Source organism: Geotrypetes seraphini, chromosome 12 (assembly GCF_902459505.1).
Source record: "Geotrypetes seraphini chromosome 12, aGeoSer1.1, whole genome shotgun sequence".
Lineage (NCBI taxonomy): Eukaryota > Metazoa > Chordata > Amphibia > Gymnophiona > Dermophiidae > Geotrypetes > Geotrypetes seraphini.
This window is the reverse complement of record NC_047095.1, coordinates 76,556,350-76,583,575: the sequence shown is the minus strand read 5'-3', so window position 1 is coordinate 76,583,575 and position 27,226 is coordinate 76,556,350. Positions and strand designations below refer to the sequence as shown.

The 27,226-nt window shown below is 44.1% G+C and overlaps 1 protein-coding gene across 4 annotated transcripts in view; it reads left to right on the top strand.

Moving 5' to 3' along the window:
* SZT2 (SZT2 subunit of KICSTOR complex) overlaps positions 1 to 27,226 on the top strand; it is a 523,775-nt gene that overhangs the window by 147,489 nt on the left and 349,060 nt on the right. For all 4 annotated transcript variants that reach the window (XM_033916162.1, XM_033916160.1, XM_033916161.1 and 1 more), the window contains 2 exons: positions 5,799 to 5,996; positions 23,790 to 23,896. In XM_033916162.1, coding sequence (XP_033772053.1) covers positions 5,799 to 5,996; positions 23,790 to 23,896 — 305 coding nt within the window. The remainder of the gene's footprint in view (positions 1 to 5,798; positions 5,997 to 23,789; positions 23,897 to 27,226) is intronic.

Genomic DNA, 27,226 nt, shown 5'->3' with positions numbered 1-27,226 from the left:
TGTTGGCCCCTCCCCTTTTAAGGGGGTGCTTCGATGGTTGACGTTGGGGGTGGGCGTAGCTAACTCTCGCCAATTCCCCTAGTCTCCTGCCTCTTGTCTCCCCTTTCCAAACCCCGATTTGACTCCCTCCTGTTTGTTTTTCTACTTCCTCTTCCCTCTCTCTGTGCTGCTCTCTCCTGCTTGCCTTTCCATTTAAATAAGTTAAATTGCATCGGTTCCAATACAGATCCTTGTGGCACTCCACAGTTTACTTTCCTCTATTGAGAAAAATTACCATTTAAGCCTAATCTCTGTCTTCCATCTAATAACCAATTCCTAATCCACAACTAAACTTTGCCACCTATTCTAAATCGTGTTTGTCTATTTCAGGGGTGCCCACACTTTTTGGGCTTGTAAGCTACTTTTAAAATGACCAAGTCAAAATGATCTACCAACAATAAAATTTTAAAAAACCACAAAACACACTATACGCAGAGAAAATGTTAATTATCATTTATATTCCTGGATTTTTTCAAAGAGGTCAAGGCAGATGACTCTATGCACTGTCACCTCAGTAACAACCATACAAAAATAGACAAATATACCCCCTCCCTTTATTACTAAACCACGATAGCAGTTTTTAGCGCAGGGAATGCCCAGCGCTGCTCTCGACGCTCATAGGCTCCCTGTGCTAAAAACCGCTATTGCGGTTTAGTAAAAGGGGGCCATAGTGTAAAATATAGACAGCAGATATAAATTCTCAAAATGGATACATTTTGATCACTAAATTGAAAATAAAATCATTTTTCCTACTTTTGTTGTCTGGTGATTTCATGAGTCTCTGGTTGCACTTTCTTCTTCTGACTGTGCATACAAACTTTCTTCCCTTCTTTCAGCCTGTATGCTTCATCTCCTCCAGACCTCATTTCCTCCCCCAACTTTTTCTTCCTCTCTCCCTGCCCTTTCTTTCTCCCTGCCTCCCTTTCTTTTTTTTCTCTCTTCATGTCCCTTTCTTTCTTTCTGGTTCCCTTCTTTCCTTCTGTCTCCCTGCTTGCCCCCTTTCTTTATTTCTCCCTGCCCTCCCCCAAGCCACTGCCGCTGCCATGGGGGAACAGGCCCTCAAGCCACTGCCGCCATCGGGGAACAGGCCCCAAAGCCACCGCCGCCCCAAGCTCTCCCTGCTTCCCTGCGTCGGGCCAACCAGCATTCCTCTCCCTGTCGATTGGCTGGCCCGGAACTTCCTCTCCGACGGCAGAATTGACGTCAGGGAGAGGAAGGCTGATCGGCCCAGTAGATTGTGAAGGCAACGTGAATCTATCACGGAGCCCGGGATGGGCTCCATGATCGACTTACTTTGCCTTGGCGATCTACCGGTCGATTGCGATCGACCTATTGGGCACCCCTGGTCTTTGTGTTCCACAATTTTATTTTTTTTATGATTATTTCCACCATTTTGCCCTGTACTTAAGTCAGGCTTACCAGTCTGTAATTTCTTGGATCTCCGCTAGAACCCTTTAAAAAAATCGGTGTAACATTGACCACCCTTCAATTTTCAGGTAGTACAAAGGATTTTAGTGACAGGTCACTAACAGCAGGACAGCAATTTCATGTTTGAGTTCTTTTATCATTTTTAACTTGTCGATTTAACTTAGTATATCTTGCAGATTCACCAAGATTTCTTTTAGTTCGTCCGCATCATCACCCTTGAAAACCATTTCCGGTTCAGGTAGATCTCTTACATCTTCTTTCGTAAAGATCGTAGCAAATAATTCATTCAGTCTCTCCGCTATGGCCTTATCCTCCCTGAGCGCCTCTTTTGCTCCTTGATCATCTAACTGTCCCACAGATTCCCTCACAGGTTTTCTGCTTCTGATGTACATAAATTGATCTTTTCCCCCACTTTGAATTATATAGGCATTTGAGGGAAACCAGAAGATTTCATTTATTTACTTATCCAAAGGTAAAAGCTTGCTGATATAAGACTTTTTTAGACAGAACACTGGCGTTTCAAGCAGGTAAATTGCAATCTTGATTAGGTGAATGTATCCATTAAGCTATGTCTTATTGTTCTTTTCGAAAATTAGTTAAGACTACTCTGTTTGACAAATTAATTACCTAACTTAGGAGTTTTTAAGACTGTAACTAGTGTATTTTGTGTGGTTGTACTCTTGCTGATTGTTTAGCTTCTCTTAGTTTAAACCGCCTAGAAGTACTGGTGATGACAGCATAGAAGAATAAAGTTATTATTATTAAAAAATTGTTATGAGTTTTTGCCTCTTTTGCAAGTTTTTCTTCATATTCTCTCTAAGCTTTCTTTATCAGTGCTTTGCATCTAACTTGTCAGTTCTTGTGTCTCCTTCTTTTCTTCATTCGGATCCTTTGTCCATTCTTTAAAGCACATGTGTCAAATACAAGGCCCACCTGGCCGTTTTATGTGGCCCATGGCAGGGTTCCCGGAACTTCCCCTTCTTCCCTCCCACGCTGGTCCGATGTTGCCATCACACTGAAAAATCTGCCTGTCTCGGCAGTGATTCAGCAACGTGGTCTGCGGCTCCCATTTCCTATTTTCTGTCTCCAATGACACAACTTCCTGTTTCCCCCAGGGTGGTCCTTTTATTCCACTAAGGACCAATTCTAAAATAGCTCCCCTTCTTTTCGGTTCATGGACCAGTTGCTCCAAGAAGCAGTCTTACCTAGAAAGAGTCCAGAAAAATATGGACCTGCAGCATGACTCTTGAGTGGGCTTTCCCGACAAGCAAGAGTTACTCAGATATGGTCGTCGTCACTTTGCTTAGAGCTAAGAAGCCGTTGATGGTTGCAGGCTATGCTAAGTCCTGGAAGTCCTTACAGCATTGGTGTGCTGTGGATGATGTAAAGTTTTTACAAGCAGATAGACAAGGGTGACACGGTTGACATTGTATATCTGGATTTTCAGAAGGCGTTCGACAAGGTTCTGCATGAATGACTACTTTGAAAAATTGCAAGCCATGGAATCGAGGGTGAAATACTCAGGTGGATTAAAAACTGGCTGGTGGATAGGAAACAGAGAGTGGGGGTAAATGGACAGTACTCGGACTGGAAAAGCATCATGAGTGGAATGCTGCAGGGTTCGGTGCTTGGACCCGTGCTCTTCAACATATTTATAAACAACCTGGAAATTGGCACGACGAGTGAGGTGATTAAATTTGCAGATGATACAAAGTTATTCAGCGTAGTGAAGACGCAGGAGGATTGCGAAGACCTGCAACGTGACATAAGCACGCTCGAGAAATGGGCCACGACATGACAAATGAGGTTTAACGTGGATAAGTATTAGGTGATGTGTGTCAGTAACAAAAATCTTATACACGAATACAGGATGTCTGGTGCAGTACATGGAGAGACACCCCAGGAAAGAGACTTGGGAGTACTGGTCGACAAGTTAATGAAGCCATCCGCGCAATGCGCGGTGGTGGCGAAAAGGGCAAACTGAATGCTAGGAATGATTAAGAAGGAGACCACGAACAGATCAGAGAAGGTTATCATGCCGCTGTACCGGGCCATGGTATGCCCTCACCTGGAATACTGCGTCCAGCACTGGTCGCCGTACATGAAGAAGGACACTCGAAAGGGTCCAGAGAAGAGCGACTAAAATGGTTAAGGGGCTGGAGGCGTTGCCGTACAGTGAGAGATTAGAGAAACTGGGCCTCTTCTCCCTTGAAAAGAGGAGACTGAGAGGGGACATGATTGAAACATTCAAGATAATGAAGGGAATAGACTTAGTAGATAGAGACAGCTTGTTCACCCTCTCCAAGGTAGAGAGAACGAGAGGGCACTCTCTAAAGTTGAAAGGGGATAGATTCTGTACAAACGTAAGGAAGTTCTTCATCCAGAGAGTGATAGAAAAATGGAACGCTCTTCCGGAGGCTGTTATAGGGGAAAACACCCTCCAGGGATTCAAGACAAAGTTAGACAAGTTCCTGCTGAACCAGAACATATGCAGGTAAGGCTAGACTCAGTTAGGGCTCTGGTCTTTGACCTAAGGGCCGCCGTGTGAGCCGACTGCTGAGCACGATGGACCACTGGTCTGACCCAGCAGCAGCAATTCTTATGTTCATCTACCACCCTTTCTGTAAAAAAGTATTTCCTTAGATTACTCTGGAGCCTATCGCCTCTTAACTTCATCCTATGCCCTCTGCAGAAATTCCTTTGGTATCTGTTTTGATTAGTTGCTTGAAAGTTATAATGTTAATTGGTATGTTTGTTACAGAGCAGAACAGAATTGTAGTGTTGGAGATTTTTCTCCATTTCCTTCCTTCCGGTTATGTCTGCCATTACAGTGCAGCTTGACTGCTTTTGTATAAACTGAAGGGGCAGGAGCAGCTGCCTAGAAAGGAGGCGGAGTTCAAAGATGATTGACAGCATTCTGCAAGCAACTTGTGGGTTCAGATACATAACCCTAGGACTCAAGAGTACTAGACATATCTACAAGAAAACATAGTTACATAGTAGATGATGGCAGATAAAGACCCAATGGTCCATCCAGTCTACCCAACCTGATTCAATTTAAATTTTTTTCTTCTTAGCTATTTCTGGGCAAGAATCCAAAGCTCTTCCCAGTACTGTGCTTGGGTTCCAACTGCCAAAATCTCCGTCAAAACCTACTCTAGCCCATCTACACCCTCCCAGCCATTGAAGCCCTCTCTAGCCCATCCTCCCCCAAACAGCCATATACAGACCGTGCAAGTCTGCCCAGTACTGGCCTTAGTTCTTCAATATTTACTAATATTTTCTGATTCTAGATCCTCTGTGTTCATCCCACACTTCTTTGAACTCAGTCACAGTTTTACTCTCCATCACCTCTCTCGGGAGCGCATTCCAGGCATCCACTACCCTCTCCGTAAAGTAGAATTTCCTAACATTGCCCCTAAATCTACCACCCCTCAACTTCAAATTATGTCCTCTGGTTTTACCATTTTCCTTTCTCTGGAAAATATTTTGTTCTACGTTAATACCTTTATCTGATGTTAGGATTGGCCTTAGGAGTCGACACCCAAGAAAAAGAAAGTGGACAATACGCTTAAATATTTCATCTAGTGTTGTGGCAGCCAAAAAAGAAGACTGCTAGGAATTATTAGGAAAGAAATGCTAAATAAGACAAAGAATAGTATACTCCATTTGCAACCTCATTTTGAGTATTTGGGCATTTCTGGTCCCTGTATCTAAAAAAAATCAAACCAAGGGTTATAGCAGAATTAGAAAAGGTTCAAAGAAGTGTGACTAAAATGATAAAAGGGATGGAACTCCTCTCATATGAAGAAAGGCTAAAGAGGTTAGGGCTTTTTAGTTCTGAAAAGAGATGTTTGAGGTCTACAAAATCCTGAGTGGTGTAGAATGAGTTTATGCTTTCAAAAAATACAAAGACTGGGAAACCTCAATGAAATGACATGGAAATAAATAGTTTTAAAACCAATGGGAGGAAATAATTTTTCACTCAATGAATAGTTAAGTTCTGGAACTTGTTTCCAGATGATGTAGTAACAGCGGTTAGTGTATGTGAATTTAAAAGAAAGATTTGGTCAAGTTCCTGGAGGAAAAGTCCTTATTGAGACAGATATGAGGGCAGCCACTGCTTGCCTTGGATTGGTAGCATAGCATATTGCTACTATTAGGGATTCTACCAGGTACTTGTAGAAGCAGGATACTGGGCTAGATGGACTGTCAGTATGACTATTCTTATGACAGGAAAGTAACTAGTGTACCTGAATGTAAAAATGCTTCAGGTTGTGGATTGGAATGTCTGTGTGCTGCTAATAGGCTGTTTTTTTCTTTTGGAGCAGAGGATGATGGAATAGTGCCAGACGCTTCTTCCTTGTCCAATGATTTGCTGTTGACCCTTTTTCATGGCTGCCTTCAGCAGGATCTTAGTGACCGTGAGATTCCCATGGCAGATTCTGATCATGTGGCTTTCATGGAACAAATGCTGCATCGTGACCAGGCTGGACCAGAGCAACGGTTCCTTCTCCCTGTGATTCGAGGTAAGATGACTTGAGCATATATATTGAGGAAACGCTGATCATCGGCATATGATGCTTTAAGGGGAGACTCAACACAATGGTTTTAAGTGGAATAAACCAGACTACCAAAATATAACACAAACCAAACAAATAGTTCCACTGTTATTTGATTTACAGTTTACAAAGTAAATAAAAGTAAAACTAGGAGAAGAGAAAAAAGAAATACAATAGGTGGCCTAGGTTAAAGAAGTAATGAATAAAAATATAAATAAAAGACAATATCTGGATGATCAGAAAAATGACCAAAAAGTAAAGATGTAGAAAAGTAGATTTTCATCCTATTCTGTTCTTTTTTTTATACCATGTTCTACCCTAAAAATTAGGTCCTGAAGTAGTTTACAACTTTAGCAAAAGCACGTTTCCTTAGGGCCAGTAGCGGATGAATCCAGCGACTAGTGGGTTGTGTCCATCTACCACCAGGTGAAGATAAGAGAGTACTGAATTGCACTCTATCCTACTGGATGGGACGCCTCCTAGCAATCAAGTATTCTCTATTTCCAGCAGGCGGATGGACGTGTCTTTACTGGCTCCTGCTTTAGCTCCTGTTTTAGTTTCTAATTCAGGTGAGCTGGATTCGCCTGGCTAAATGGTGCCAACTTAGGGAAAGGGAATGGGATTTGATATACTACGGGGACAAGGTATACGAAGCAGTGTACAATTGGGTACTCAAACATTTTTCCCTATCTGTCCTGGTGGGCTCACAGTCTATCTAATGGACCTGGAGCAATGGAGGATTGAGTGACTTGCCCAGGGTCACGAGTAGCGAAGGGTACTGAGGCTGTAGCTCTAACCACTGTGTCACAACTGGATCACCCCAGGTCCCTTCGCCACCCACATCTCTCTGGCTCTGTGTAGCTTCTCCCCGTCATTGTTGGAAAAAAAAAAAGAAAAGAAAGAAGAGCAGGGATAGATTGCAGTGCAAGCTCCTGAATCTTGTCCAGCAGTTCAGGTCAGTTGGATACAAAACCCTCCTGTCAGTCTTTCTGAAAATCTAGATACACTACATCAACTGGATAATCTTTATCCACATGTTTATTCACACCTTCAAAGAAGCCAAGCAAATTGGTGAGGCAAGATCTCCCTCGGCTGAACCCATTCTGACTCTGTCTCATTAAATCATGTTTGTCTATATGTTCCACAATTTTATTTTTTATAATTGTTTCTACCATTTTGCCCGGCACTAAACTGAGGCTTATCGGTCTATAATTGACGTAACATTGGCCACCCTCCAATCTTCAGGTACTACAGATTATTTTAGCGACAGGTTACAGATCACTAACAGCAGGTCAGCAATTTATAGCCATTTGTTCTTCTGCTTGCACTTTTGCCAGATGTATCTTTCTCTTGACTTCTTTCAGTTTCATCCAATATTCCTTTCTGTACTCATTTCATGAATGCCAATTTGTTTACCTTTATTTTTTCTGCCACTAGTTCTAGATTTATATCTACCTTTTGAAGTCCAAATTGACTTGGTCAAAAAAGTCTTCTTCAGATTAAAACAGTTAAGAATAATAAGACCTGTTCTAAGTCGAACTAGTTTCAGGATAGTTGCACAGGCTATTTTACTCCCATATTTGGATTACTGCAATTCACTGTATTCTGGTCTGCAGGAGACTGCAGCTTCTCCAAAACACTATGACCAGGTTAATCTTTAGATTACATCAATTTGAGAAGGTTAGTCTGCTATTGAGGGAATTACATTGGTTGCCAGTAAAGAAAAAAAGAACATATTTCAAGATGGCCTGCATGATTTTTAAGAAAATATATGGAGACAATTCAAGGAATTGGTAGCTGATACAATAGTAAAAAGCTCCTTTCACAACTCAAGAACAACGCAACACTTCAAACTGGCCTATGCATCTCTTCAACAAGTTCACTGCTGAAAATTTGTGGGGGTATAAGAAATTGTATGGTATGGTAACTGATAGAAACATTGCTATAAGGCAAGCAGATAAAGGAGATGCAACAGTAGTTTTCACTACATTAGACTATGTAAATGAAATAAAAAAGCATTTATGAAACATCGGCATTGAAAGAAAAAGTTGACTCAGTATTAGAACTGGGCAAACAAGCAGGGAGTATGACTGACGAATCCCTATCATTTACATTGATGTTCAAACATGCTTTCCAGATTAAAACAGCCTAATTTGACGTACTTTGATTTATTTAGGGTTCACAAGTAGATTTTTGATCCACATTGTAAATTTCTTCTGTTTGAACTCTGACCTTAACTCAAGTATTCGGTTTTTCTACTTGTTACATTACATTAGTGATTTCTATTCTGCCAATACCTTTCGGTTCAAGGCGGATTACATAAAAGTTTTCAGGAATTACATAAAAGTTTATAGGAATAGCATAAGAGATGTCATAAGAGTTACATAAGAATTACCAAGGAGTTGTCGAGATCTTAAGGTGAAAAATGTTGGGTAATTAGAGGCATTTTAGTATTAGTTGGGTATTTAGAAGCATATTAGAGTATATTAAGGGTATAGAGTGGGTAGATGGGGTTTGGGTAGGAACTGGTCGTGTTAGATAGGTTTTATGTATTTTTTGAAGAGAGGGGTTTTAGTATCTTTCTTGAAGGTTTTGTAGTCTGTGGTCGATGACAACAGAATGGTGATTTGTCTGTCCAGTTTAGCTGCTTTGTTTATTTATTTAGATTTTTATCCCGTCCTCCCAGTAGCTCAGAACGGACTACAAATAAACATTCACAATGGAGTGTAATTGGACATACAAGATTATACAGTAGATTTAAATGTTTGGACATACACGACTGTGCAGCAGTTTAAATACAGGGACTATACAGCAAATTAAGAGCAGTAGTTAAATATATGTAGATTAGTTTAAGTACAAGTTATTTGAGTACAGGCTGAGAGAGGAATGAATAGAACTTAGGGGGAAGATTAGAAAGGAGAGGAAGAGTAGAGGTGGGGCTTAAGGGGAGGGGTGTAGACTGAGGGCGACCTTTAGTTGAAGAGGATGGTCTTTACCATTTTCCGGAATGTCATTAAAGAGTTCTGTAGTCTGAGTTGAGGGGGGAGTTGGTTCCAGAGATGGGGAATGAAGTGACTATAGGAGCATTTGCGGGCAGTTTCTGAGAGGGGGGAATGCATAGACGTGTCTCCGAATCTGAGCGGAGGGTGCGGATGGGGATATAGATGGGTAGCTTGGATTTTATGTAGGAGGGGGTGGTTGCATAAATTCTTTTATGCGCTATTGCCAGGGCCTTGAATGCTCAGCGCTGGCTAATTGGGAGCCAGTGTTCAGCGCGGAGTGCTGGGGATATGGGATCATGGTAGTTGAAGCTGTGTAGGAGGCGGATAGCTGCATTTTGGACCCGTTGGAGATGCTTGAGATTTTTTTTGGTTAGTCCATTAAATAGGGAGTTGCAGTAATCCATTCTGGAGAGGACATATGAGTAGAGGAGTTGGGCCAGGTCAGGCGTGGAGATGTAGGGTTTGATTCTTCTCAGTTGGCGGAGGTAATAGAAGGAGGTAGAGACTATTTGGGATATGTGGGCGGATAGAGATAGGTGTCCATCTAAGGTTATTCCTAGGCTGCGTACTTGATCTGTTGCCGTTAGTAGAGTGGAGTCCCATGCTAGTGTTGGGCGTGTGTATTTGGTGTTTTTTTCCTGATCCATAAGAGTTTGGTCTTAGAGGCATTCAGTTGTAGTTTGTTGTTTGTCATCCAGGTTTTCATGTCAGAGAGGCAGTGTTGGAGGTTAGCAATTTGGGACGATCGGTTTTCGCCTAGTGGGAGGAGCAGCTGGATGTCGTCAGCATAGGAGTGGATTTTAATGTTGTATTTCTGCTCTATATCAATGACAGGTCTGATGTAGAGGTTGAAAAGGAGGGGGGAAAGAAGGGCGCCTTGGGGAACGCCATATTTGATAGGCTTGGTGTTAGATTTGTGCGTCCCTAGTAGGACAGTTTGGGTCCTTTGATGGAGGAAGGAGGTGAACCATTGGAGGGCAGAGTCCTTGATTCCAAGGTCATAGAGTCTGGATATGAAGAGGTGGTGGTCGACCGTGTCAAAGGCAGCACTGAGGTCAAGTAGGATTAGTAGGGCATCACTGCTTTTGTCGAGTATTGTCCAGCTGTCATCAATGACATTTAGGAGAACCTACTCCGTGCTGTGGCCTGTTCGGAAGCCAGATTGAGCAGGGTACAGAGCAGCTTGTTCTTCATTGAAAGGGTGTAGTCGGCGGAGCACAAGTCATTCAAGGAGTTTGGAGACAAAAGGGAGGTTGGAGACCGGGCGATAGTTGCCGGGTTCATTAGAGTCAAGGGTGGGCTTTTTTAGAGTGGGTTTGATAATAGCTGATTTCCAGCTGAGGGGAACTGTACCTGTGGAGAGGGAGGTGTTAATGATGGGGAGGATGGATTCTGCCATGGCGTCTTCTGTGGACAGCAGGAGGCTGGATGGGCAGGGATTGAGGATGGTGTTGAAGGGTTTGAGTTCTCTCAGGGTTTCGAGAACCTCGGCATGGGTGGCCTTATCAAATTGGGAGAGAGTGGTGGGGTATGGGGTATTTGGGATAGGCTATGGGTGTGTAGGAGTGGGGTTGGTGTTGGTGTCAAGATTATCGCGGATGGTTTGTACTTTGGACTGGAAGAAGTTTGCGAGAGTCTCACTATCAAGTTCTGTTTGATTGTTGTGGCTTTTTCCTTGGGCGTTGGTGAAGAGTTGGTTTGTGAGGGTGAACAGTTGTTTGGATCTAGCAGGGGCTAGTTGTAGGAGGCGAGAGTAGTAGGCTTTCTTCGCTTCTAGGATGGCAGTTTTGTAGGTGATGGATGTGTTATTCCAGTGGGCTTTGGTTTCTGAATTTGGGTGTTTGATCCAATTCCTTTCTGCTTTCCTCAGAGATCGTTTTATGGATCGGAGGTCACTGGTGTACCAGGGAGCAGGTGTTTTATTGGTGGTTATTCGAGTTGTTTTTGTCTGGGCAAGCTGTTGTAGAGGGATTGGATATTGGAGTGCCACGTGGAGGCTGCTAGGTCGATGGAGTGGGGATTTTGGGTGCAGGTTTCATTTAGTGTGCGAATGCCTGTGGCCATGGCTGGAGGGCTGACTGAGTTAGGGAGTTGGCGTAGGATGGGAGTGGTAGGATCTTTACACGGGGCTAGGGTAGTTTCGAGTGGGAGTTGGAATTCAATGAGGTGGTGGTCTGACCATGGGACAGGTGTGGTGGTGTAGATGGTTTGTTGGGCCTCTGAGGGTGAAGATTAGGTCTAAGATGTTGCCTGCTGAGTGTGTAAGGGTGGTTATAGCTTGATGAAATCCCAGGTCGGTGAGGGAGGAGAGGAAACTGTCTCTTTGTCCTGAGGTGTTGGGGTAGTCTGGGAAATTGAAATCTCCCAGGATGGTCACGTGTTTGTGGGAGATGGACAATTTGGTGATGAATTCAAGGAGGGTCTCTAGGGTATCTGCTGGGGAGTTGGGGGCTCTGTAGAAGAGTATGAGGGCGATTTTGTGTTTGTGGCCTATGGTGAACGCAAGAGTTTCTAGGGAGGGAATGTTGATAGAGTTTATCAATTTTGGTGCGGCAGAGGTCTTGATGATGATAGTCACTCCACCTCCTTTCCCAGAAGTACGTGAGCAGGTTAGGGCCTGGTAGCCTGGAGGGCATAGTTCGCCTAGTACTATCCCATCATTGTCTTGGAGCCAGGTTTCAGTGATCATGAGGGCATCCCAAGTCTTGTCACAGATGAGGTCGTATAGTTTTTTTCGTTTTACATTTTTGGATGGTGGTTGTGTGAATAGTAAGTGGGTTCTCCTGTGCCTGGTTGAGGAGGTTTGAGTTAGTCGGTTATTCCAGTAGGTTGGGCTTTCTCCGTTAATAGCTTTGAATAGTAGGCAGTAGAATTTGACAGTGAAATCATCAAGTTTGCAGACGACACAAAGCTATGCCGGGCAATCAGATCGCAGAAGGACAGCGAAGAACTCCAGAGCGACTTGAATCAATTGGAGAAGTGGGCAGATAAATGGCAGATGAATTTTAATGTGGAAAAATGCAAAGTGATGCATTTAGGCAGAAAAAATAAAGATCACAAGTATAGTATGTCAGGCGTAACTCTGGGAAAGACCGAACAGGAAATGGACCTGGGTGTTCTGATAGATAGGACCCTGAAACCATTGGCGCAATGTGCGGCAGCAGCGAAGAAAGCAAATAGAATGCTAGGCATGATAAAGAAGGGAATTACGAGTAGATCAGAGAAAGTTATAATACCGCTCTATAGAGCCATGGTCAGACCGCACCTGGAATACTGCATCCAGCATTGGTCTCCATACCTAAAGAAGGATATATAACTGTTAGAGAGGTGCAGAGACAAGCAAAGAAGCTGGTGAAAGGTATGGAGAACCTGGACTAAGAGGAACAACTTAGGAGACTGGGGTTGTTCTCCCTTGAGAAGAGGAGACTGCGAGGAGATCTGATCGAAAAATAGAGCAGGGGAAGCAGTTATTTACAATGTCCGATGTGACACGGACAAGAGGACATAAACTGAAGCTGAGGGGGGACATCAGGAAGTTCTGTTTCACGCAGCGAGTGGTGGACCCCTGGAATGCTCTCCCAGAGGAAGTAATTGCAGAATCCACCGTTCTAGGATTTAAGGGTAAACTAGATGCACATCTCCTTAAGTTATAATTGCCAGTTCTTCCATACATTTATAACTGTTAGGAGCTTAATTAAGCACTAGAAGCATAAATAACCATTAGAGACATAATTAACTGTCAGAGGCAAGCCTAACTGTTAAGCTGCATGAGTCATTGCTAGATACACCCGCAATTTTTTAGTCGCTCGTACTAGGATCCCTATAGGCCCTCCTAAAGAATCACCTAACAACCAAGTATAATTGTTAGGTATACATATTCTGTAACTGTTAATTACTGTTAGCCGCATTTATAACTATTAGACACTTATGTAATTGTTAGTCGCATGTGTTAATTGCATCTGATTAACCGCATGGGTCAACTGCATGTGTTAGTTACATTAGTCAGTCGCAGGAATAACTATTAGATGCATGGGCAATTATTAGTTGCTTCTACCTGGACCTCTTACGAACTACACCCACCTGGACCAGCTAGCTAGGACTCCTTGAGTACTATCTCCTCCTGGGTCATAATTTAAAAAAAAAAAAAAATTAAACCCACCTAACAACCACCCAATTTATAAATCAATAATCAGAATTGCACCCCTCTACCAACCATATAATCATAAAGCAAGAATTCTAGGGAAACAAAAACATCCCCTGCATCAGGAATATTCAATCTACCCTAAAATCATGAATCTCCTACTGATCCTATTGATCTACCTAATAAGCAGTAACACCAAAGACGTTTACTCTCTCTACCCACAATTGCAATCCATCCACTACCCAGTTCTATCCTTCATCCACATCACCAACCTGCAAGAAGACACTATAAATCATATTAATGTTATCTCAAATAAAAAAGACACCTTAAAAAAGACACCTTAAAAAAAGAACAAGGGAAATAAAAACCATCAAAACCACTAACTCAACAGAAATTGCCGCAACCACCTCCATCCCATGTGCATATCTTAATACCAGATCTGTTAGAAATAAGGCATTCCTTATTAATGACTGGATCATCAGCAAACAAATAGCCTGCCTCTTTCTAACTGAAACTTGGTTACTGTCTGAAGATGATCCAACTATAACTGATCTCTTAAGAGACAATTTCAAAATCCTTACGTTAAACCGCACAGGCAAAAAAGGAGGAGGATTAGCCATAATCCTTAAAGAAGGATTCGAGTTCGAACTTCTGGATTCCAAAATGACCAATCACCTAGAAATCTTAGCCTGTAAAATCAATAATACCCAGCTAGAAGAATCCTTATCCTGCATACTATTCTATGTCCCGCCTAAAAGCTGGCCCAAAGCCAAAGAAGACTTCTGCGAATTCGTCCTGCACAATTCTATTGGCCCCAACTACAACATCATCACAGGGAACATAAATTTACACCTAGACGAAGAGAACAACACAGACACAATAGAGCTTAAAAACTTCCTATCTCTACTCAACTACAACATCCCCGTACCCACACAAACTCATGAAAAAAGCCATCATTTAGATCTGGTTACCATGTCCACAAAGGAAAATCTTGACCCAATCATCTCTCTGCCTGAAGGCACCTGGCATCACGACATCTGGTCCGACCATTTCACTTATTATTTTAAGCTGATTTGGTCGCACCGAAAATCTAAAACACGTCCGATGATAAAAAAAGAACATCAAACAAGAGGTTATATTAATCCAGAAGAATACTGGTCAGAATATGAATTGCAGACAGTAATAGAGGAACCAGCACATCCATCCTAGATAAAATCGCCCCCATACATAAAAGCAAAAGCAATGCAAACAAATACAACAAATGGTTCGACACCGAACTACTAAAAACGAAACAACTAGCTAGGCGACTAGAAAGAATTTGGAATAAAACAGGAGAATTGATAGACCGCAACAAATGGAGAGCCTACATAAAAACCTACAAACAACTGATAAAAGACAAACGCAAAGCGTTCTACTCTATCAAAATTAACCTATCCTGCAATGATTCACAAGGAATCAATACAAAGGAGTTATTCAACATAGTCACAAATCTATTTGACACCACCCGTCACACCACACCTGTGCACAACACAAAGTTACCCACTGCGAAAGACCTAGCCCTATATTTTGATTCCAAAATTAAAAACCTAAAGAGTAACTGTATAAGCAATAACGATGTAACAATCATCCGCAGCAATTACCAAATAGCTAACTCACACGACAATGAAATACCAACAGACATGATCTGGAGTTCCTTTCAAGATCTAGAATGGAATACCTACACCAAACTATACAACAAATACTCTAAATTTCATTGCATCCTAGATACGTGCCCCCCGGAGATTATGAAAGCGGCACCATCAGAATTCAAAATATCACTATTACACTACCTAGCCCACAACCTAAAAAATGGGACTTTCCTCACTAACAACGGTCACATAATAATAACCCCCATCCCCAAAAATAGAAAAGAATCCTCAGCGCTAATAACCAACTACAGACCTATAGCATCTATCCCATTCATTGTAAAATCATGGAAGGATTAGTTCACACCCAACTGATGGATTAGCTTAATCAATTCTCTCTCCTGCATGAAACTCAATCCGGCTTCAGACTCTATTCAGTACGGAGACAGTAATCGCTGCTATCTTAGACTATTTGCGCCTATTGTTTAGCAGGGGCCTCAACGCCCTGATCATGCAATTCGACATGAGCTCTGCATTCGATCTGGTAGACCATGAGAAAATGCTGCAATGCTTAGACGCCATTGGTATCAGAGCTGAGGTACTGAACTGGTTTCATGGCTTCCTCACATCCTGTTCTTACCAGGTACGCTTTAACAACGATCACTCCGATACCTGGAGCAACTCATCCGGAGTGCCACAAGGGTCACCGCTTTCCCCACTGCTTTTCAATATCTACATGTCCTCATTAGGTGTGAAACTAACCCAACTGGGAATAAAATTATTCAGCTACGCAGATGACTTTACGATCATCATCCCATTTGCCAACTCTATCTCGGAAACCATTCCCAAGGCATCTGATGCCATAAATGAGATGGAACAATGGATGACAGATTTCAAGCTCAAACTCAACCCAGAAAAAACAAAATTCTTCGTTGCCTCCCCTCACCCGCTTGACAATAAAACCCCACTATGCATCAATAAACTCAATTACCCTATCCAGCCCACCATGAAGATATTAGGTGTTACTCTAGACCAATGCCTAACTATGAAGGAACAAGTGGACTCCCTATTCCGAAAGGGTTTTCTTACTCTCTGGAAACTCAGATCCATTAAATCATACTTCGATATGTCAGCATTCAGAATCCTAGTGCAATCCCTCGTACTGAGTCAACTCAACTACTGCAACATCACCTATCCAGCAATCTCACAAAGCCATGGAATAGAAGGAGATATACTAAGATGGATAGGCAAATGGTTAGAAAACAGATTGCAGAGGGTGGGCATAAATGGGAAGTTCTCGGACTGGGAAGAGGTAACGAACGGTGTACCCCAGGGATCAGTTCTTGGGCCCATCTTGTTCAATATCTTCATAAACGACCTAGAAGATGAAACAACAAGTAATTTAATCAAGTTTGCGGACGACACAAAACTATGTCGGGTAGTTGGGACACAAAAGGACAGAGAAGAACTTCAGAGAGATTTGAACCAGCTAGAGAAATGGGCAGAAAAGTGGCAGATGAAGTTTAACAGAGAAAAATGCAAAGTGATGCACCTGGGTAAGAAAAACAAGGAACATGAATATAAAATGTTAGGTGTGACACTGGGCAAGACCGAACAAGAAAGGGACCTGGGGGTACTGATAGACAGGACCCTGAAGCCATCAGCTCAATGCGCAGCGGCAGCAAAGAAAGCAAATAGGATGTTGAGCATGATAAAGAAGGGAATCACAAGTAGATCGGCGGACATCATAATGCCGCTTTACAGAGCAATGGTCAGACCACACTTGGAGTACTGTGTTCAACACTGGTCTCCCTACCTAAAGAAGGATATAACCCTACTGGAGAGGGTGCAAAGGCAAGCCATGAAGCTAGTTAAAGGTATCGAGAATTTGAGCTACAAAGAACGCCTCGGAAAACTAGGATTGTTCACCCTCGAGAAGAGAAGACTGCGAGGAGACATGATAGAGACTTTTAAAATACTAAAAGGATTTGACAAAATAGAGCAAGAAACATCGTTATTCACATTGTCAAATGTGACTCGGACAAGAGGTCATGGACTGAAACTGTGGGGCACCAGGCCCAGGACAAATATTAGGAAGTTCTGTTTCGCACAACGAGTGGTGGATGCTTGGAACGCTCTCCTTGAGGAGGTCGTGATGGAGACCAGCATTCTGGGATTCAAGAGCAAGTTGGATGCACACCTACTTGCAAATCACATTGGGGGATACGAGTAAACAAGGTTTCTCAGCAGGGAACACCTGGCTTGGCCTCCGCGGGTGCGGGTCGCCGGACTGGATGGACCTAGAGTCTGATCCGGCGAAGCCATTTCTTATGTTCTTATGAATATGAGACGTCTTCAAATAATGCAAAATGCTGCGGTCAGACTTATCTTCGGGCTGAAGAAATTCGACCACGTGACACCTTACTATCGGCAGCTGCACTGGCTACCAACGGAAGCCCGAGTAAAGTTTAAATTCGCCTGCCTCTGCTTCAAAGTACTATATGGACTTACTCCCAAGTACATAACGGACCTTTTCTCATTTTCTAATAACAAACACAAGAGAAACACACACTCAAAATTCATTTCCCCTCCAGTTAGAGGTTGCAAACTGAAAAAACACCATGAACACCTTCTCTCTCACCAAACAGCCCTATGGGGTAAAGACCTAGATCAACTGCTTTCGCCCACTACCTACGGGGAATTTAGGAAACGCTTAAAAACATACCTGTTCCTAAAATACCTAAACAATTGACCCGCTCTCCCCTCTCTCTCCCCAATAACGGTTCCCCCCCCCTACCCCCTATCTTTACCCCCCCCTCCTTAGCCCACCTGAATTTCACGGTACTGTGATACATATAAACTGTTATCTTCATCTTATCGTAATTTTTCGTTGTTATTTATTCCAAACAGGTCCTGTCGGACATTACCTACCAAAATGTACATCTTATACTCTTGCTCAGAAAATTGTATTTCTATATTCTTGCCTTCTTAAAGTCTCTGCTCTCTGTATTTCCTCTGATTATCTGCATATTGTATTTCGCTGAATGTCCCGCTATCTTGATTATAAACCGCCTAGAAGTCGCAAGATTATCTGCATATTGTATTTCGCTGAATGACCAGCTATCTTGATTGTAAACCACCTAGAAGTCGCAAGATTGTGGTGGTATAGAAGAATAAAGTTATTATTATTATTAAGAGTGGCATAGAGGGATACGAGTAAGGGTAAATTAGATGCACATCTCCCTTGAGACCAGTTTGGTAGAAATAGGAACTTCTTCCTTATTTCAACTAGCGACCTGTTCAGATAGTTATTATTAGGCCCTCAGCGTCACCACTCAGAACTCAAACGTCTCATTGTTCTGAGCTTTACATGGCAAATCGTCACTGGGTCTAATTTTTCTAATTTTTCATTTTTTCAAGAGCTTTAAATATTTCAATTCTTATAACTTTCTATAGTTTATGATATAAATTAATTTTATTTCATTTAGCTTTTATATGGTTGTCTCTATTTAGAGCTGTCATTTAGCATGCAGGGTGAAATAGCCGACATGTTTCGCGGGAACCGCTTTATCAAGGCTCCACCCCTCTAATACTATCGACCTCCTCGAAAGCATAATGGTGGACATGACAATGAAGCCGCAAATAGAATGCTAGGTATAATCAAGAAAGGTATTACAACCAGGACAAAAGAAGTTATCCTGCCGTTGTATCGGGCGATGGTGCGCCCGCATCTGGAATACTGCGTCCAATATTGGTCGCCGTACCTTAAGAAGGACATGGCGTTACTCGAGAGGGTTCAGAGGAGAGCGACACGTCTGATAAAAGGGATGGAAAACCTTTCATACGCTGAGAGATTGGAAAAACTGGGTCTCTTTTCCCTGGAGAAGAGGAGACTTAGAGGGGATATGATAGAGACTTATAAGATCATGAAGGGCATAGAGAGAGTAGAGAGGGACAGATTCTTCAAACTTTCTAAAAATAAAAGAACAAGAGGGCACTCGGAAAAGTTGAAAGGGGACAGATTCAAAACGAATGCTAGGAAGTTCTTCTTTACCCAACGAGTAGTGGACTACTGGAATGCGCTTCCAGAGGGCGTAATAGGGCAGAGTACAGTACTGGGGTTTAAGAAAGGATTGGACAATTTCCTGCTGGAAAAGGGGATAAAAGGGTATAAATAGAGGATTACTGCACAGGTCCTGGACCTGTTGTGCCGCCGCGTGAGCGGACTTCTGGGCATGATGGACCTCAGGTCTGACCCAGGAGAGGCATTGCTTATGTTCTTATGTTATCATTTTCGTCGCCCTCCTCTGGACCGCCTCAAGTCTTCTTTCGTCCTTCGCCATCACCGGACTTGATGGACCCAGGGTCTGATTTGGAGATGGCAATTCTTATGTTCTAAGTGTACTCTTACTTGTATTGGGAGCCAGTGTGAGTCATGGTATGCTTCTGTGATGTGGTCATATTTTTTCAATGAGTAGATGAGTCTTAGGGCTGTATTTTGTATTGTTTGTAATTGTTTTATCATGGTCGCTGGGCATGGGAGGTATAGTATGTTGCAGTAATCTATTAGTCCAAGGATAAGAGATTGTACCAAAAGTAGGAATTGTTTCCTGTCGAAGAATTTTCGGATTTGTCTTAGATTTCTCATGGTCACGAATGATGCTTTTATTACTTTGTTGATTTGTGGTTGCATGGTACAGCCTCTGTCAATTAGTACTCCCAGAAGTTTTAGTGTGGGTTGAATGGGGTATGAGATCGAGTTTATTACTAGATTTGTTAAGGTAGGAGTTCTTTGTTCTGAGAGCAGGAAAATGCTGTTATTTTGAATGAAGACAAAGTGATTTGTCAGTCTCACCTTTTAATTCTAGAGTCATTTTGTTTTGGAGTTTCTTGGTCTGATTTTGAGTCAGTTATGTAGTTTTTAAGTCACATGTTTATAAGAACATAAGCAATGCCTCCACTGGGTCAGACCTGAGGTCCATCGTGCCCAGCAGTCCGCTCACGCGGCGGCCCAACAGGTCCAGGCCCTGTGCAGTAATCCTTTATCTATACCCCTCTATCCCTTTATCCAGCAGGAAATTGTCTAATCCTTTCTTGAACCCCAGTACCGTACTCTGCCCTATTATGCCCTCTGGAAGCGCATTCCAGGTGTCCACCACACACTGGGTAAAGAAAAACTTCCTAGCATTCGTTTTGAATCTGTCCCCTTTCAACTTTTCCGAATGCCCTCTTGTTCTTTTATGTTTTGAAAGTTTGAAGAATCTGTCCCTCTCTACTCTCTCTATGCCCTTCATAATCTTGTAAGTCTCTATCATGTCTCCTCTGAGTCTCCACTTTTCCAGGGAGAAGAGCCCCAGTCTCTCCAGTCTTTCAGTGTATGAAAGGTTTTCCATGCCCTTAATCATTTGTGTTGCTCTCCTCTGGACCCTCTCAAGTATTGCCATATCCTTCTTAAGGTACGGTGACCAATACTGGACACAGTTCTCCAGGTGCAGGCGCACCATTGCCTGATACAACAGCAGGATGACTTCTTTCGTTCTTGTTGTAATACCCTTCTTGATAGTACCCAACATTCTGTTTGCTTTCTTTGAGGCTGCCGCGCATTGTGCCGTTGGTTTCATTGTTGTATCCACCAACACTCCCAAGTCCTTTTCAAGGTTACTTTCCCTCAGAGCCAACCCCCCCATTTTGTAGCTGAACATCGGGTTCTTTTTCCATATATGCATGACCTTGCATTTCTCTATATTGAAGTTCATCTGCCATTTATTCGCCCACTCCTCCAATGTTGTCAGGTCTGTTTGTAGTTCTTCACATCCCCCTACAGTTTAAACCTTGCTACAGAGTTTAGTGTCATCTGCAAACTTTATAACTTCGCACTTTGTCCCCACTTCCAGGTCATTTATAAACACATTGAATAGCAGCAGCCTGAGCACAGACCCCTGAGGGACACCGCTCGTTACCCTTCTCCAGCCTGAGTAGTGGCCCTTCACTGCAACCCTCTGCTTTCTACCTGCCAACCAGTGTTTAACCCATCTATGTACGTCCCCTCCCACCCCGTGGTTCCACAGTTTCTTAAGTAGCTGCTCATGAGGTACCTTGTCAAAGGCTTTTTGAAAGTCAAGATATATGATATCAGTGGGGTCCCCTTTGTCCATCTGGCTGTTTATCCCTTCGAAGAAGTATAGTAAGTTCGTTTGGCATGATCTTCCTTTGCAGAAGCCATGTTGGCTCGCTTTCATTAGCCCATTTCTTTCTATATGCTCACAGATACTGTCTTTTATCATTGCTTCTACCATCTTGCCTGGCACTGAAGTCAAACTCACTGGTCTGTAGTTTCCTGGATCTCCTCTCGATCTCTTTTTGAAGATAGGTGTAACATTTGCTATTTTCCAATCCTCCGGGATTACTCCTGTTGCTAAGGACAGGTTGCAAACTCTTTGGAGTATTTCTGCTATTTCGGTTTTCAGTTCCTTTAATACCCTTGGGTGGATCCCGTCCGAGCCTGGGGATTTGTCTGTTTTCAATCTGTCTATCTGCCGGAGTACATCTTTGAGGCTTACTTCTAATGTTGAAAGCCTTTCCTCTGGGTCTCCGTTAAAGATTTTTTCGGATTCCGGTATATTGGATGTGTCCTCGCTTGTGAAGACTGACGAGAAGAACATGTTTAATCTGTTAGCCACCTCCTTTTCCCCCCTTATCGCTCCTTTTATGTCTCCATCATCTAACGGTCCCACTGCTTCCCTCGCCGGTTGCTTCCCTTTAATATATCTAAAGAAAGATTTGAAATTTCGTGTTTCCTTGGCCAGTCTCTCTTCGTATTCTCTTTTTGCTTTCTTGACCACTTGGTGACATTCTTTTTGGTGTTCCCTGTGCTCCTTCCTGTTTTCCTCAGTTTTGTCCTTTTTCCACTTCTGGAACGATAGTTTCTTGTCCTGTATCGCTGCCCTCACTGCATTGCTTATCCACACCGGGTGTTTTGTTCGATTCTTTTTGCACCCTTTTCTAAATCTGGGGATGTACAGGTTCTGTGCTTCCTGTATCATGCCTTGGAACAGGGACCAAGCTTGCTCCACGGTCTTTGCTTTTCCCGAGCCTTCCCTGAGTTTCTTTCTTACCATTGCTCTCATAGCGTTGTAGTTCCCCTTCTTGAAGTTGAGCGTTGTTGCTGTGGTTCTCTTCCCTTTTGATGTTCCTACTTCTAGTTTGTACTGGATCATGTTGTGATCGCTGTTTCCTAGTGGTCCTATTACTTCCACTTCCTTTGCAGGTCCCCCCAGCCCGTTGAGTAGTAGGTCTAGAGTCGCATTCCCTCTCATTGGTTCCTTGACGAGCTGTTCCATGAAGCAGTCCCGCACAGCCTCTAGGAATTCCATTTCCCTTGCGTTGTTTGAGTTTCCGATATTCCAGTTTATCCCAGGGTAGTTGAAGTCACCCATTACCATGACATTTCCGTTCTTGCATTCCCGCCTTAGTTCCGCTTCCAGCTCTTTGTCTTTTGCTTCTGTTTGTCCAGGTGGACGATAGTACAGTCCCAATTTGATGTCAGGCCCATTTCTTCTTTTATCTAGGCTTTGTGGATTGGAAGGGCTAAGTAGCAGGGGTTGTGTTACTGGTTTCCCCTGCAGGTAGGTTGCCTTGTACAATTAATATGTAATATTTGTAATGGTTCTTCTACTTTCACAGTCGCTAGTATCTCGTATGTTCTGGACCGTATGTATTATCAGTTCTGTAATATCAAATGTAATTCACTTCTTATGTGCATCACCTAAGCATGGCAACTATCTGCTTTGTGCTTTTTATTCACCATTTGTGAGCACATTTTTCACTTTGTTTTACACTAAAGTCCCGTGTATGTAAGTATGCTGAAGCATGTTCCTACGTGTTCCTAATTTTCTTATATATAGTTATGTTCCGTTACCAGTATTTAATTTGATTTTTATTGTGATTGTTTTCTTTTATAGTTTTTACCCTCATGCAGCCTGAGGGTGAAAAGTGACCACGTTGGGTGTTAGTTATTAATAAACCAAACATCTTCATCTTGGAGTGTTCTGTCTTTTGGGTTTTTTGTTAGGTATGTTGTGGTAGATATTTGCCTCTGTTTGTGTGTTCTGTCAATATAAAACATGCTTTCCATGTGAAAACTGATTTATGAAATTATCCCCAGAGGGAGCAATAATTCAAGCAATTTACTCAGGATACCCATGCAGAATTTTGTGCCCCTTCTCTTTGCCTCCTTTCATACAAAGAAATGGATGGAATACTTTGGAGCAAGGAAATCTTGGTGACATTTTCACATATGTTTTCCAGCAGATGCAGTGGGTGACATGATCATACTTATGAACTCCCTTCCCCTCAGCAACCACCCAGTAATCGCCGTATTCTGTAGTTTACACAAGACTACTTGCGTCAAATCTGCTAACACCACATTAATGTAATAAAGTTGATTCATAATACAAAAAGCGTCTATAATGATTCACGATCAGACTGCCAACCATCTGTAATGTAGGCCAACCATCTGTAATGTAGGCCAACTTTTTTGAGGCTGCTTTAACTCTTAACTCTTACCAATGTCTGTTTTATCATTCCTTCTGTGAGAAATTCACTAATCCCTATTTGTCCCATTTGTCTGTTTTGATTAGATTGTCTATCGATCAGGGATTGTCTCTTATGTGTTTAATGTACAGTGCTGCAGAAATAAGTAATTTCTGAAGTTTTGTATAACCATGGCAAACCAATGTATTGGCATGGACTGAAAATTACAGCTTAGCTTAGGGTTTAAAAAGGTTTAGATAGTTTCATAAAATAAAAATATATAAGTCATTATTAAGATAAACTTGGGAAAATCCACTGCTTGTTTCTAGGATAAGTAGCATAAAATCTGTTGCATTCTTGGGATCTTGCCTGGTACTTGTGACCTGATTTGGCCACTACTGAAACAGGCTTCTGGGCTTGATGGACCTTCATTGATTATGTTCTTATGTTCTCCTTTCAGAAGAGCCACTGAAGGCCTCTGCTTCCTTGGAACGAAAGGATAACACCATGAATTTTCACACTCTGCTTGGTAACAAGGAAGGCACTGGATCCACCAGCACACTGCAGGTACTAGTGGAGGGAAGATTCTGTATTTGTGAATTCAAAGGGAGCTTCTGAAGCATGAATGATCAGAGCAAAGGAACTTTCCTTAGCAACTCTCCAGACTGGCATAGGTTAATCTTACAAGCAGGTTATATCTCATCATGACCAGCAGGTGGAGACTGAAACAAAACTCTGGAATAGTACATAATAGGTGCCTTTCCCTATTCCTACAGTCTGGCTAATAGCTCACCAGCTATGCCAGCCGAGCCACAGCCGCTGTTCTTCTATATTCCCTGGCCTTAGAAAAATACAAGAACCCACAGAAAAACCAAAATCTGTACGCACAGCAACCATAAGAACAACACGACAATAGATAGGGTGGGGTCCTATGCTGGTCTGGAGAGGCTAAAAAAAGTAAATTAGCAGGTAAGAACCTAATTTCTCCTTAGCAGGGGGGGGGGGCAAGGCAACTCTTGTCATTGATGCTGCTCATAGAGACTTGGATGTTGGTAGATAAGAACAACTCAGTCCACCCTGTCTTCCAAGTCACAGTTCAGTTGTGAAGTCACTAGAGAGTATAGTGTACTGATAACTTGTCTTGGTCTCCGAATATATGGAGAGAAATGGTGTAGCAGTCATGTTAGTCCACTCTTAAAGATAATGCAGGCTATTCTTTAGCACTCTCCAGACCAGTAAAGGTTAACTTTACGATTGGGTATATATCTAATCATGACCAGCAGGTGGAGACTGAAAACAAAACTTTGGGACAGTATATCCTAGCCCCTCCTCTCTATTTCCCCCAGTCTTCTTTCAGTCTCCAGCAGGTGTTGAGTGATCTGTACCCATCTCCCTTGGTAGGGCTGTTGGAATTTGTTTAGAGGTTTATTGTCCCTGTTTTTAGCCGGACGGAGCTTGGACGGACTCTGTTTGGGGGTTCGTCCGACCTCGGGGGTGTCAAACCCGGCGGGTCACGAGCGGGGTCCCTCCCCCCACTTCCTCCACCTCCCCATATTTTTTTAGAGGAGCCTCAGCAGTAAGCCTTGCCCCCTAAATCAAGCAAGGCATATTGCTTCGAGAGCCTGTGGAGTCTGTTCTGTAAAAAAAAAAAAAAAATCCTGAGGTAGTGCTGGTCTGGAGGGTTGTATCCCTTTAAGAAAACTGTATTTTACTGTATTTTTTCAACTAACCGGCACTTTTTTACAGCTAGGTCGCGTATGGAGCAATGAGCACTTCTAAAGGGAAAAAGTGCTCATTGTGCTCCAGACGCGAGGCACTCGCGGCCGGCCTGTGCAAGCGGTGTTCAGGCCGGTGCGGTGGAGGAGCTCCGTCGGCAGCGGCTGCAGGCGCCCAGAGCTCCCCGCCGATGGTGCCTCGCGAGTCGGCAGGGAACGGTGGAGAAGCCCGGTCTTCTCCGTCCGCCCACGGAGGGATTCCCCGAGCCGCCGACGGTCGGGTTTTAGAGGATTCCCTCTCAGCTGATATTTTGACAGCTGATGCCGGCTTGCCTGTTTTAGCGGCTGAGACTATTCAGGTCTCTCAGCCGCTGCAGGCTATGGAGGGAGCTGTTTTGGCGGGAAAGACGCCATCTTCTCTGTCTGGCCCCTCCATTTTGTCTTCCACCTCAGGTGACCTTCCCCCTGTTTTGGCTAAGCAGGGGCAGGTTTCTGCTGGGTCCCCTGCTGTGGCAGGGAGTCCCTTGGGACCCTCGGGGGGTTTTTCCCCTGATTTTTTCTTTTCATTATGCAAAGCCTATTTTCAGGCGGCTGGGGGTCCCGGTTGCGCCCAGGGGGTCTCGGGGGGTGGGGTTTCCTCCGCGCTCCCTGCGGCTTTGCCTCTCTCGTCTGACGTGACGTCCCCTCCGCCGCCTCTCTTGTCCAAGCGTCCACGGGTGTCGTGGGACGAGGATTTGTGGTCGGAGGAACGTGTCGGTCTGGAGGAGGACCTGGACCCTTCTGAGGAATTCCAGGACCCTCTGGAGGGGACGGAAGCTGGCGGCGGGTTGTCGGGTTTCCCGTTCTCCAGTGACGAGGCGTCCGTGGTGCGCCTTTTTCAGAGAGATGAGCTGCCTGACCTTATTCAACAGGTTTCTTCGGCTTTGCGTTTTGAGGACGCGCCGCCGGAGACTCCGCGTGTGGGGGACCCTCTGTTACGAGGGATCCGTTCCGTTTCCCGCTCTTTTCCTATGCATCAGGATATTCGGGATATTATTCTTGAGCAGTGGAAAACGCCGGAGACGCCGTTTCGGCTGGCGCGCAGCATGGCTCGCCTGTATCCCATTCCTGAAGGGGATCGGGCTACGTTAGCTTCGCCAGTCGTGGATGCGGTGGTCTCGGCTATTTCCAAGCGGCATACCGTGCCTGTTGAGGGCGGTTCTGCCTTGCGGGACTCTGAGGAGCGCAAATTGGAGACCATCCTTAAGCAAAATTTTCAAGTCTCTGCCTTTGGGGTCCAGGCGGCTATTTGTGGGGGACTGGTCGCTCGCGCCGTGTTTCGGTGGGCGGAGCGGGTCTTGGATCGAGAGTCTGACGACTGGTCTCTGGTGGATCAGGAGGTAGCGAAGATTGAGATGGCTGCCTCATTCCTCTCGGATGCTCTGTATGACTTGGTGCGGATCTCGGCTATGTCCATGGCTTTTGGCGTGGCCGCAAGGCGTGTGTTGTGGCTGCGCGCTTGGGCGGCGGATGCTGCGTCCAAAGCTAAGCTTACTAAATTTCCCTTTCGGGGGTCGTTTTTATTTGGAGAGGACTTGGATAAGTTGATTCAGACTCTGTCGGACTCGAAAGTTCCCCGTTTGCCGGAGGACCGTGCCCGCCCGGCGTCTCGGGGTGGTGCGGCCCGGGGGCGTTTGCGGGAATTTCGCAAGTATCGCCCTGGGCGTGGGGCTGCTTCTTTCCAGTCTCCGGGGTTTTCCCGGGGTCGGTTCTTCCAGCGCATGCAGCCCTTTCGGGGGGCCCGTCGGGGGGCAGGGAACCCCTCCGCCGGTTCCCCCGCTTCCCGTCCTGCACAATGACGCCTTGCCGGCGCCCCCCTTGGTTCCGGTGGGGGCCCGGCTGCGCGACTTTTTTCCCAGATGGGCCGAGATCACGTCCGATCAGTGGGTCCTGGAGGTGGTGCGGGACGGTTATGCCCTGGAGTTCGCCCGCTCTCTGCCGGATTTTTTCCTCGCTTCTCCGTGTCAGACTCCGGGGAAGACGCAGGCTTTTCGCCAGACCCTTGCTAGATCTCAGGGCAGTAGTTCCAGTGCCCCCCCCGGAGTGGGGCACGGGCAGGTACTCCATTTACTTTGTGGTGCCCAAGAAGGAGGGGACTTTTCGGCCCATCCTCGATTTGAAAGGGGTCAACAGGGCTCTCAAG